Source organism: Pristis pectinata, chromosome 5 (assembly GCF_009764475.1).
Source record: "Pristis pectinata isolate sPriPec2 chromosome 5, sPriPec2.1.pri, whole genome shotgun sequence".
Taxonomy (NCBI): Eukaryota; Metazoa; Chordata; class Chondrichthyes; order Rhinopristiformes; family Pristidae; genus Pristis; species Pristis pectinata.
The window spans coordinates 108026082-108038343 of NC_067409.1; the positions used below are offsets into that span (position 1 = coordinate 108026082).

Sequence of the window (12262 nt, forward strand, 5' to 3'; positions counted from 1 at the left end):
CCCCTCACCCTCCTCAACCTTCCCTCACTCCCCACACTCCCACTGGCCTCACCCCCTCATACACTCCCCTTACCCCTCACACTCCCCTCAGCCCCACCTCACACTCCCCTCACACCCCATCCCCTCACCCCCTCTCACACTCCCCTCACCCTCCTCAACCTTCCCTCACTCCCCAGACTCCCACTGGCCTCACCCCCTCATACACTCCCCTTACCCCTCACACTCCCCTCAGCCCCTGTCATTCCTCCCTCTCCCTCCCGCTGCCCTTTGATCCCGGAAGTTGTTGTCCGCCCGGATTGTGCCGTCGCGGCCGGAGCGGAGCGGAGCGGCAGCCGGCGGTGGGGGCGGCCCGGGCCCGGGCTCCGGTGAGTGCGCTCCTCGGCCCCACGCTCGGGGGCTTCTCCGGTCGGTGCTGACCAGCGTTGCCGCTGCTGTTGCCGTGAGTCAGGCCCGTCCGTTGGGTGCGCGTCCGCGGCCCGAGCGGCAGGCCTTGGGGGAGCGACTCTGCCGGGGCCTCGGGCCTGGGGCTGGTCCCCTCCCCGGGAGTGTGCGCTCGGCTGCCGGCCGGCGTGTCGGTCCCCTTCCCCTCCCCGGGAACGGGCGCTGCGCCCACCCGGCGGCCGTCTGCGTCCCGCCCGCCGGTAAGGTCACACCTGCCCGGCCTCCCTTCGGTCGGTGGTCCCGCTGACACGGTTGGCGGCTGGTCGGTGGCCTCCCCTGTTGTGTCTCCGGTGGTTTCTGCGCCTCAATTCGTGTCTATTTGTAATGTTGTTACTTCACCGACTGTATAGACCACTTTTTGTGCCTGCACAATTTTTCTGTCTGCGTTTATTGTGTGTCCTATGTCTGTCCTCTGTTATGTGAGTCTGGGGGAAGCGACATTTCGTTCCTCCATGTGTTTTACAGCATAAGGAGGATGAGAGGAGACATGACAGAGGTGCACAAAATATTAAGAGGAATAGATAGAGCAGACAGCCAGCCCCTCTTTCCCAGGGCACCAAGGCTCAATACAAGAGGGCATGGCTTTAAAGTAATGGGTGGGAAGTTCAAGGGAGATAGCAGAGGGAGGTTTTTTCCCCAGAGAGTGGATGGGACTTCAAATGCGCTGCCTGGGGTGGCGGTGGAGGCAGGTACATCGGTCAAATTCAAGAGATTACTAGATAAGCATATGGAGGAATTTAAAATAGAGGAATATGGGGGAAGGAAGGGGTTAGATAGTCTTAGGCAAGGTCGGCACAACATTGGGGGTCAAGGGGCCTGTATTGTGCTGTACTGTTCTATGATATGGGTGAATGACAATAAAGTATAATTTGGACTTGAAACTCCCTCCCCGCCCCCCCCACGCTCGGATAGGGACCAGAGTCAGATGGAGAATGAAAGGTGCCCCGATGGATAAACAAACACAAAACGAGCCCAGCAGGGACAGCCTGCTGTTCAGAGGAAAATATAGTCAACTTGTTTCAGAATATAAAAGCAAGGATGCGATACAGAGGCTTTACGAGTTACATTTTGGGGGTATTGTGAGCAGTTTTGGGCGCCGTATTTGAGGAAGGATGTGCTGGCATTGGAGAGGGTCCAGAGGAGGTTTACAGGAATGATTCTGGGAATGAATAAGAGGAGTGTTTGATGGCTCTGGCCCTGTCTTCACCGGAATTTTGAAGGGGGGATCTTATTGAAACCTACTGAATATTGAAAGGCCTTCATAGAGTGGACGTGGAGAGGATGTTTCCAGTAGTGGGAGAGTCCAGGACCAGAGGGCACAGCCTCAGAATAGAAGGACATCCCTTTAGAACAGAGATGAGGAGGAATTTCTTTTGTTGGAGGGTGGTGAATCTGTGGAATTCATTGCCACAGATGGCTGTGGAGGCCAAGTCATTGAGTATATTTAAAGTGGAGGTTAACAGGTTCTCGATTAGTAAGGGTTACGGGAAGAAGTCAGGAGAAATAAATAAGAGGGAAAAATAAATCAGCCATGATCAAATGGTGGAGCAGACTCGACGGGCTGAATGGCCTAATTCTGCTCCTATGTCTTATGGTCTTGTGTTTCAAGTGCTTTCTAAAAATCCCTTTTAACTAAAATGTCGAGTGGATTCCTTTAAATATGCAGAGGAGTGACATGCTGGTACTTTTATAGATGCTAATTCTGCAAGTGTAATTATGGCACATCTTCTTTAAAAAAGATCCCACTGCTTAACTGTTGACGTTTTTGTCAATTTTTGGATTAGGCTGAGTTACAGTACTGCTGCATAGCATCTAGTTCACTTGGTCAGGCACAGATGATGTCTTTGGTTTTGATGCTTGCATAATATTAGGATGCATGTAGCAATTATTTATGGAGTGTATTCCTGAAATTGTAATCTGATTATTGTGTATTCTTTTAGTGACAAACTTCTTTAAAGGAAATGAATCCATAATTATGCAGAGTAAAGTTTGCTGGTATTAAAATGTAAATATTAAATTGACTTGTTATAGTCTATGCTATTTGTAGAATGAATTTGGCAGCTTTGAGGCCAGTTATGTTTGGAAGAGCAGTCCAGTTAGAGGGACTAGATTGCCTTCTCAATAGCTATACACCTTTTCCTTCCTTCAATTTGCCTTTGAAAGGTATTATTGAATCTTTCTACCTCTCCTGGGTAATGTGTTGGTACATAATATTTTGGTCATCCTGCCATTATTCACTGTACTCTCTACTTTAAATCTTGGCTTATTTCAGCTGATAAAACCACATTGCTTTTAATCCCATGGGCTTCAGTTTTGGGTATCTGTTGTTATATTTATTTGTTAATTGCATTTTAGATTTATAAGCTCAAATTTCCCACCTTTTATATCCTGGAGATCATTCCTCAAACTTGATTTGTGAATTGTCTGTTTGCTTTATTCTGCATTTTATCTTAACATATCTCGTGTTTCCCCTTCACTGCTGTGCTTTTGGGAGAACAGTTTTTATTGAATGGTATCATTCCAGTAAATTTTCTTCTGCATGCTCTGCCTGCAACCCTTCCTAAAACCTGGTGCTAAAATCATGATCGGTAAAATAGATGGAACCTGACGATCTTTTGTAAAGGTTTATTAAACTTCCTTTCTTTTATCTATACTCTGGTTCCATTGATAAAGCCAAGGATAGTAATTTAAGTCTTTGATTTCCCTACCATGTACACATTATCCATTCTTCCTTGAGCTAGTTTTGATCCAGCATCCATTTTAAAGTTGATTCATTTATTTTGTGTATCTATTCTTTGTTAGCCAATCCTACTTACAAATCATTAATCTTTGGCTTGTTAAATTTCTCCTGTCCATGTCCTGTTAATGTCTATTATTGTTAACTTCCACTATTAACTGTAATTTCAATTTTTGTATCATTGGCAAACTTTGAACCTGCGCCCTTATTGCATACTTAAGACCGGGTCATTGAGGAAAACAAGAAGGAGCAGTGGTAATGAGGTTACAGCTGCTGTTTGCTGTCATTTTTTGTCTTCTGTCACTTGGTTTCGTGTCCATGCAATTTAGTCAGGTGGACTTCACTTTTATTTTGTGCCTTTGTCGTTCTTAATACAGAGCATCAACTGTACTACTATAACCTTCCCAATTTCTCCAAGAAATCAAACTTGTCAGGGAATATATTGTTTTAATGTCTGTATTAGCTTTTATTTATTAATGCAACTATTTCGAAGTGTCTATTACTTCTCTCCCAAAATTTCTTGGAAAATTAGTCCACCTGCAGTATTAAACTAACTGTCTTCCAGTTGCTGTGTGTATAATTCTCTGTTGAACTGGATGTATAACTTGCAATCTTGTCCTCTGGCGCTGTTCCCAGAGGTGTGGAAGATTGTGAACAGAGCCTCTACTGTTTCTCACCCTCAGCAATCAAGGATGCAACCCTCCTCAACTGGGTGACTTTAAATAATCTAAGTCTCTTCAGAAGTTTACATTTCATATTTCTCCATTACCACATCATTAATCTGTTTATCTTGACACTGCTGGCAAGACTTGTGCAAAATACTGTTTTTTTCAGTACCTTGGCCATGACTTCTTGCCTTTTAAGTTTTTTTCCGTATTAATATACTGTTTATTGTTCACATGTTTATGAAATGCTTAAGTTATGTAAATCCATTCCCACAAACTCTGGTCCTCTAATTTCCTTTACACCTCTGTAATTTATATCCAGTTTGGTTCGGTCTACTGAGACATATCACAAATTTATATTAAATATTTCCCTAATACTTTCTATCCATCAGTGTACATGTTCCTTTATTCTGTTTTTTTCTTAAATGGGATAGATTGTGTCCTTGCATCTGATGGAATTGTATCCCTCATACCAAGCACATTAATGCAGGAGTGCCTTCAACTTTAGTCCTAAGTTCTGTAGCTACTTTCCTTCCATCATGGGATCAGAAGTGGGGCAAACTGTGTTCGATTGCATTTGCTACAGCTCAGAAAAAGAAATGATCCATACCTTAAGACAACAAGACCTGGATAATATTCACTCTTGGACTGATGAGTGGCAAGTAATGTTTGAGCTGCACAAGTGTCAGGCAAAGACTATCTCATTAAAGAAAGTAGAGCCACTTAGCCATACCATTCGATGGCATTACTATTGCCAGGTCCTCCACCATGAGCATCCTTGGTTAGAATTAACGTAAATTTTAATAGACCAGCAACAGTCTACTGTGGTTTAAACACAATAGTTCAGAGGCTGTTCCTCCTGTGGTAAGAACTCACTTCTTGATTTCCCCTAAGTTCTATCAAATACAATGCACAAGTTGGGAGTGCAATGGACTTTTCACTTAGTCGTTGAGTAATACAGCACAGAAATGGACTCCTCAGCCCAACTTGTCCATTGCCAACCAAGGTGCCCATCTAAGTTCGTCCCATTTGGTCCATATCCCCCTAAACCTTTCCGATCCATGTCCCTGTCCAAGTATGTGCTGTTCTAAAAACAATTACAGTTCTTGAGACCACCCAAGATAAAGCAGCCTTGTCTACATTCTCCATCATTGGAATGCTGTGATAGGTGTATGGACCAACTACAAGTGCACTGCAGTCTCCCTTCTGATTGCTACTGGTAAGATGGACAACTGCAGCGTTTACTTTTCAAATCGTGTGCCATCATGACTTTGAAATATATCAGTTCTTTCATTGTCACTGGATCTGTATCCTGAAATCTTATATCCAACAGCACAATGGAAGTACCTTCACCAGGTGGACCTGCAGCAGTTCAAGAAATCAGCATGTTCTGAAGGGCAATTGGGAATGCATAACAAATGCTGGCCTTGCCATTGTCGGCTGCAATCCATAAATAAACACAAGAAGAGCTCTTTATTTGTCATGTGGCCTAATTTTCTCATAGACCAAAAAGCACGTAAGCAATCTGGTGCTTAATATAAATTATGACTTTTTTGAAAAGCACATATAACACTGAAAGTGTATTCTACTTTCTTAGCTTGATCTCACTTCATGTATTAGGTGTGACTCAATCTGGCACTTGGTACTCCAAATCAGAAGACTGCAACTTCAAGCCCAGAGGATCTAATTCTTCTTGGACATAAATAAGAATGGCATGAAACCTTAATGGTCATTGGGCCCAAGGCATCTTTGCCAGCATTTTTCTCCAAGGGACTCTATCTAAGTACTGCAAAAAGAACTATAATTCGTTGGGATTTTATTATTTTGTGTGGCCGAAGTCAGCATGTGAATGGCTCAGATCAGCGTCACCCGGATTCAAGAGGGAAATTGTTTTAAGCAGAGTACCACAATGTTTTTTTTGCATGCGGTTTGCATCCTTCCATCAATGTGAGTTACTGATTATGCAGCTGTCAAATTTTGGTGAGGCTATGATTAACTAAACTAATTCTGGAAAAACAGTCTATCACATTTTTTAAAATCAAAATATACTTTATTCATAATAAAAGAAACTATACACAATAATAAAACAGTTCAAACCTTTACATTCGTGTACAATTCCGTTCTTAGTGGGTTTTTTTATATTAAAAAAGACACAGCACCAGTGCCACATGTGTGGCTTCCAGGGGTGATACCCCAATCCCATATTTATAATATTTGAGGGGCTTCCTCGCCTGACCCCACCCCTCCCTCTCCTATCACATATGCCACAACAGAAAGTGTCATTGGCTAATGTGGCCTTGCTTAAGGTACTGGTATCCACTATGGAGTGTTTGAAACCACTGTTTTATCGTGGTGGTGCATCCCTGTCCATTGTCAATGTTGCCATTCTCTCTATTATCAGCTACGATTTCGCAATTATCATAATCTGTGATGAAGGCTTTCATATTCTTCTTATTAGTATCGTTAAAATGTTGCACAAGCAGATCGATTTAAAAAAAATAGTGATAGAAAAATGCAAGGGTTAATTAACTGGAAAGGCCATATTGCTAAAGAAGCATCATAAGCCATTGTTAGAAATTGTCAGCATTAAATATTGATGATTGATAATTCAGGTTAAGTAAAAATGATGAATGGAAAAAAGAAAACAAATAATTTTGTCATCCAGTAGCAAGACATTCAATTAGTGATGGATTTGCATAGGCAGCTTTAATTCCAAATTTACAGTGGAAAAAGCTGACAGCAGGTTTATTCAAATATAGAACTACATCTGTAAGCTATTAAAAAATATTATTTCATTTTAAACCTTTTGTTAATTTTTATACTATAAATTTGTGTCCATATTTAAATTGAAATTGCCTATGTAAATGAATAGATGAGCAGTCATACTTTATAACATTAAGCCCTGCTAATAAAACTAATGTGAATATTCTAGTATGCTATTATATAAAGAATATTTGTCATGTAGGGCTTAATATATTTTGTGATTTGGGTAAAGCAAAATGATTTCCAATTATTTAACAAGCTTTGAGTCTGCCTTTAATATGTTCTTAGATACTTTCTCATTTACAATTGCAAATAAGTGAACTGCAGTAATGATGCCTATACTGACCAATATTTAATTATGATTGTGTAATCCAGGAAGTATTATGTGATCTGAATTAGAAATTGTGTCCTTTGCAAGTACCTTATGGTTTGTAGGTAAACTGAGAAGCTAAGTGGCATGATGCTGAATGTGAATTATTGAATATTTATTTCAAAAGCATATAATATGTTGAGTAACAAAAGACCATCACACTTCCTTCATTTAATCTCACTTGATATGTCAGCTGTGACTCATTTCATTTCTCTCAGTCAGAAGGTTGAAGTTTCAAGCTCCATTCCGGAGACTTGAATTCCATGTTGACACATTACCAAATGAGTGCTTCATTGCCACCTATTTGGTGAAACAAACCGAGGCCCATTTACTTTCTGTTTAATATTAAGGATCCCACTGCATTCTTTTGTAAAAAAAAAAGTTTATTATCCCCAGTGTACTGATCAATATATAAACCTCAGTCAACATTATTGGAAGAATCTAGGATGAATCTGTAGAACAGTCAAAAGTGAGGAACAAAATTTATTTATATAATTCAAGATATATTTGCAGATTTTGCATTGTTTAACTCCGAATACAATTTCTCATCACGATATGGAAAGGCACATGTTAGATGTCCATCAATATCTAAAACCAATGACCAAAATAAATTGTTTTAAGTTGTATATTGGCCAATATTTAGATATTTGGTGTTCATTTTCTTGTCAGTTGTCTTCACATGATGATGTTTAAATTTTATAGGGGTATAGTTCCCCTGGTACTGATCACTAATATTTCATCTGTGATTATTTTGCATGACATGGTAGAAATGTGATTCAAGGTAGTGTAGTAACTGGACTCAATCCTGTCCTTGTCCAAATATGCATGTTTTAACCTTGAATAGCAACTGGAAGTAGGAATGCTAGTTGATATGATTTTTTTTTGCCATACTCAGATTCCAGCATCCTACCTAAATGCGAACAGCATTGAGGCCATGTCTGAGAGGTCAGTTAACTGGTGGTTGAACATAGGGACCTTTATGGTTGTATGGCTAAGCTGCGACTATAGAATGTTACTGAGCCAGCAGCAACATCTCCAAATCTGATATTTGAAAATGAAATGCTTCTCCCATTGTTTCTACCTTAATATACTAACTGAATCTGTCATCATTTTTTGTTATGTTTGAAATGATGTTTGACTCTCAGTAGTATTACGGATTATTTAACTCAGATACTGAAGCAGTTTGACTAACTTGGCTATCTTTCTAATTTTACAGAAATTGTGCTGAAGAATGGATATAGTTAATGTTCCACTTCCGTCAAGCAGCACAATGCAGTCATCAAATTTTGCTCATGTGATCTTTCAAAATGTGGCAAAAAGTTACCTCCCTCATGCTCCCCTTGAGTGCCATTACACGCTGACTCCATGCATTAAACCACATCAAAAGGACTGGGTTGGCATCTTTAAGGTGAGTTCCAACATTGATGTCAAATTTTGAGTTTTCTAAATTGTTTAACTTATCATACTACAGTACAGCTACCAACTTAATGTTTCTGTGAGAAGTTGCTAGAACAATAACTTGACTGAGGCTGTGGCTTTGTTGTTTACAAAGCAAAGATCTCCCTTAAGGTTGTATGAGTTGGATCAAAACAGGAGTTTTTTTCATTTATAGCAAGTGGATGGAAGAGGAACAAAGGGGAGTATGCATAGAATCATAGAGTAATACAGAATGGAAACAGGCCCTTCAGCCCAACTCATCCATGCTGACCAAGGTGCCCATCTAAGCTGGTCCCATTTCCTGTCTGTGGCCCATATCCCTTTAAGCCTTTCCTATCCATTTCCTTTTCGTTTATGGAAAATGGTCACCGGGTGATGTGTGATGGTATAAAATGCCCAGTAAAACAATAGCCCAGACAGAGTCTGCACTTTGCATAAAAAAAGGAGCAGGGTGTACAAATTAGGGAGAGATTAAGATCAGAAATCTGGAATATATTTTTCATCTCAAATTCATGATTGCTAAACCCAACCCACCCTGAGTGATACCATGGAATCTGGACCTCCCTGCCATACTCGTGCATGAACTGTCCAGCATGCTGCCTCCACAATCCAAAAACTCATAATTTAAGTATTTTGTTCAGTTCCTTATACAACACATGTTTTGTTTCTGAACACACTAATCTTCAACTAACTCCCTTCACGTTGCTCCTGTAATCCTATTTACATTATGTTACACTTTAACATGGAGACGCCTGAGACCCCCACCCATGGTTTCCTTTGATAGAATAGTTGTACCAGTTAGTGAATGGATAGTTAAAAAAGGAAGGGATTTCCATCTTTCCTTTCTCCTTTTCTTACCATTTTCCACCTCATCCTTTTACTTCTGGTGTCAGTGGAAATCTTCAGTTTTGGGGTGGATTCGTTCTTTTAAACAACAGGTCAGTATTACATGAAATACTATTGGTTCATCTATCCTGCCAATGGATTTGGAGGATTTTGTGGAGGCAGCATTGGTGATATTTCTGCAGTACTTTGAAGGTCTACTAATTTGCCCATGTTTCCAATGCAGACAGAAGGGTGAGGATCACTGCTACTGGGTAGATCATAGTTTTGGTTCCAGGTTTGATGTTTCGGTATTCGGATAAGTTTTCTGCAGGTGACCATAGTGACACATTGGTAAATTTTGGCATTGATATCTGCTCTTACTGGAGGTGGTTTCCAAGATAGGCAAATTATAATTTTTGAGCAGTACCTCGTCGAGGATCTTAATTGCTGGTGTGGGGGGGAGGGGACAGTGTTCTGCAACAGTGGCAGGTTAATGAGGGGTTTCAGTATGTTTACTGTGCAATTCGTTTGATTCGGAGAGGAACTTGATGATGGCTTGGATCCGAGGCTCTGACTGTGCATGCATGCAAGTGTTGTTTGTGTGCTGTAACTTGGTGCTTGAATTTGTCGTGGTCTTGGTTTTGTTTGAAGGCAGCCAAGGTTGAACGGTTCCCTGCTCTTCCTTAGATTAACTCCATCTCAGCTTGTTAGAGGCGAGATGAAGTGTTGCAGAAACGAAGATTAAAAAGAAGCTTAGTGCAGCGATGCGTCCTTGCTTGACCCCCGTCTTTCTGGATCTGTTGGTGAGGGCCGTTGTTTGCATATCACGGAGTAGATGGAAGATGGTAACAAATTTTTGGGGATAGCTACATTTGGGAGGAGCTCTTTGGTCACCGGCTTGAAAGTGGCAGAGAGCATGGAGATTCCTCTGTAGTTACCACAATCAGATTTGTCTCCCAGGTTAAAGATGGTCCTTGGGTATGCTCTGCTTTTCCCTGATGCTAGAGATGAATGCATAAATTCAGACCAGAAGGACTTCCTGCAATGTTTTGGTACTTCAGCAAGGATTTCATCTGCTCCAGAGGCCTTTTTCAGCTTTTTCAATTCCCTGCTGGACTGAGAAAATGGCAAAATTGTGACAGATACCATGTTGTGGAGCAGCATCAAGGACATTTGCCTTGACTATCAAGCGTTAGTTGAGGAGATGTTTGAAGTGTTCCTTTCAGCAGGTGCTGATGACCTAACTTTCTTTGATAACCCATCCTCCTTTCCTGACTCGTAGCAGGGTTCGTCCTTGGTTGGTTAGCCTGCAGATGATCTTGACTGCTCTGAAGAATCCACGTGTATCGTGTTATCAGCACATTTGCAGGATATCCTGTGCTCTTTCTACTAACCATCTGTACTTTGGGTGATGGGTTTTTGTAAGACCATGGCCTTCAGTTAGCTGTGGATCTTTTTTATTTCCCCAGACAGGTGTGGTGTTGCCTCCAGTCCAAGAATTCCTTAATTTATTAGCTCCTGCTCATTCTCATCAAACCAACCTCTTTACAGGTGCTAACTGTGGACAGACTGAAAGTTATGGATATTCCTCAGCTCTTGTTTGTTGCGAGTAACTATGAGCTTTTAACTGAATTGCTATGTCTGTTGGGGAGACAAGAGACTGCAGATGCTGGAATCTGGAACAACAATGCAATGTCTGTCTTGATAATGATTTTTCTATCATTTAGGGTTAAGTTTGATGGAGTTGACAGAATGTATTAGCAGTAGTTGTCGGCTCTTGTCGTGGTATGGCTAAAATGGATGACTTTGCTGTGCCTTGCTTGGGTGACGACCTGGTCTTAACAGCTCTGTAATTACTATAATCACTCTCATGTTTGTAATTAAAGATGATCTGGATGTTGCTTTGAGACTTTTGCATGTCTCTCTGATGAAATAGGACATTGGCTATGACAGGACTGTGTTCTGAACATTTTGTCAGGAGGAGAACTTCTTATTGCTGCCCTGCCAGATTTACTTTTCCAAACCATCTTTTACCTCAGTAATGGCTAGCAAGTCTCATCTTTAAACTGTATCTGAGCTTCTAACTCGGGCAATTTCTTTCCTGTATCTTTGGGTTTGTACACAAACCTCTTCTTTGGGTAAAATGTTGCTGGAGGGCTGGCCTTCATGTTACTTTGGTGAAATGGAGCAAGCCATCTCATCTGTACTCAGTAAGGAGAAGGACATGGCAGATACTGAGTTCAGGGTGGGGTACGTGGATAATCAGGAGCAGGCCAGTATTAAGAAGTAAGAAGTGTTAGATATCATGGGACATACAAGGGTTGATGTATCCCCAGCGCAAAGCCACAATGTACATAAATTCTTTTCCCTAGGTGGTCTTTTAAGATCCAAGATGACTTGCTTCCACTCCATTTCTAGGGATTCTGAGGTGACTACTAAGGTCAACATGGGGCTCACGGGTTTTATCACATGTGGGCAAAGGATGCTTGATGGGGTAGACTGGTGGGTAGTTTGGGAGGTGGTATAGCATTTGCATTCCGGACTTCTGGGTGCTCTCAACACATGGACACAAGGTTCTTGGTGCTGACCTGAATGGTCCTTCTCCATTTTGCACAGTCAGTGGCCAGGAATTCCTGGGACTCAGTAGGGATGTTTTCAGGGGAGCTTTAAGAACACGTTTGAATTTTTTTTGGTCCGCTTTGCAATCTCTTGCCATTGCAGAGGTGGGAATACAGTGTTTTGCCATGGGCATGCGTAGGTTATGGATGGCCCAGTTGGCATAATTAGGACCTCGGAACTGGAGATGTTCGGAACAGGAGAGGATGTTGATATCAGTCAGCTAATCCTGCCAGTGTATTTAGAAAATTTGTGGAATAGCATTTGTGCTGTTTTACCAGTGCTTCGAGGTGCCTATCATAACTATTCCAAGTCTCAGATGCATACAGGAGGGAGGGGATCACTGTGCTCAATTGATCATAACCTTTATGCCAGGTCTGAAATTCTGATCTTCAGTCACTCTTTCCT

At 41.4% G+C, this 12262-nt stretch overlaps 1 protein-coding gene across 4 annotated transcripts in view; it reads left to right on the plus strand.

Moving 5' to 3' along the window:
- The first annotated feature begins 216 nt into the window (after positions 1 to 216).
- Positions 217 to 12262, plus strand: part of tax1bp1b (Tax1 (human T-cell leukemia virus type I) binding protein 1b) — a 90877-nt gene continuing 78831 nt past the window's right edge. For 2 of the 4 annotated variants that reach the window (XM_052015813.1, XM_052015816.1), the window contains exons 1-2: positions 217 to 365; positions 8193 to 8384. In XM_052015813.1, the coding sequence (XP_051871773.1) occupies positions 8208 to 8384 (177 nt within the window). In that variant the 5' untranslated portion in view covers positions 217 to 365; positions 8193 to 8207. Of the gene's footprint in view, positions 366 to 419; positions 440 to 8192; positions 8385 to 12262 lie in introns of those variants that run through there. The other 2 variants (XM_052015814.1, XM_052015815.1) reach the window with 1 other exon arrangement.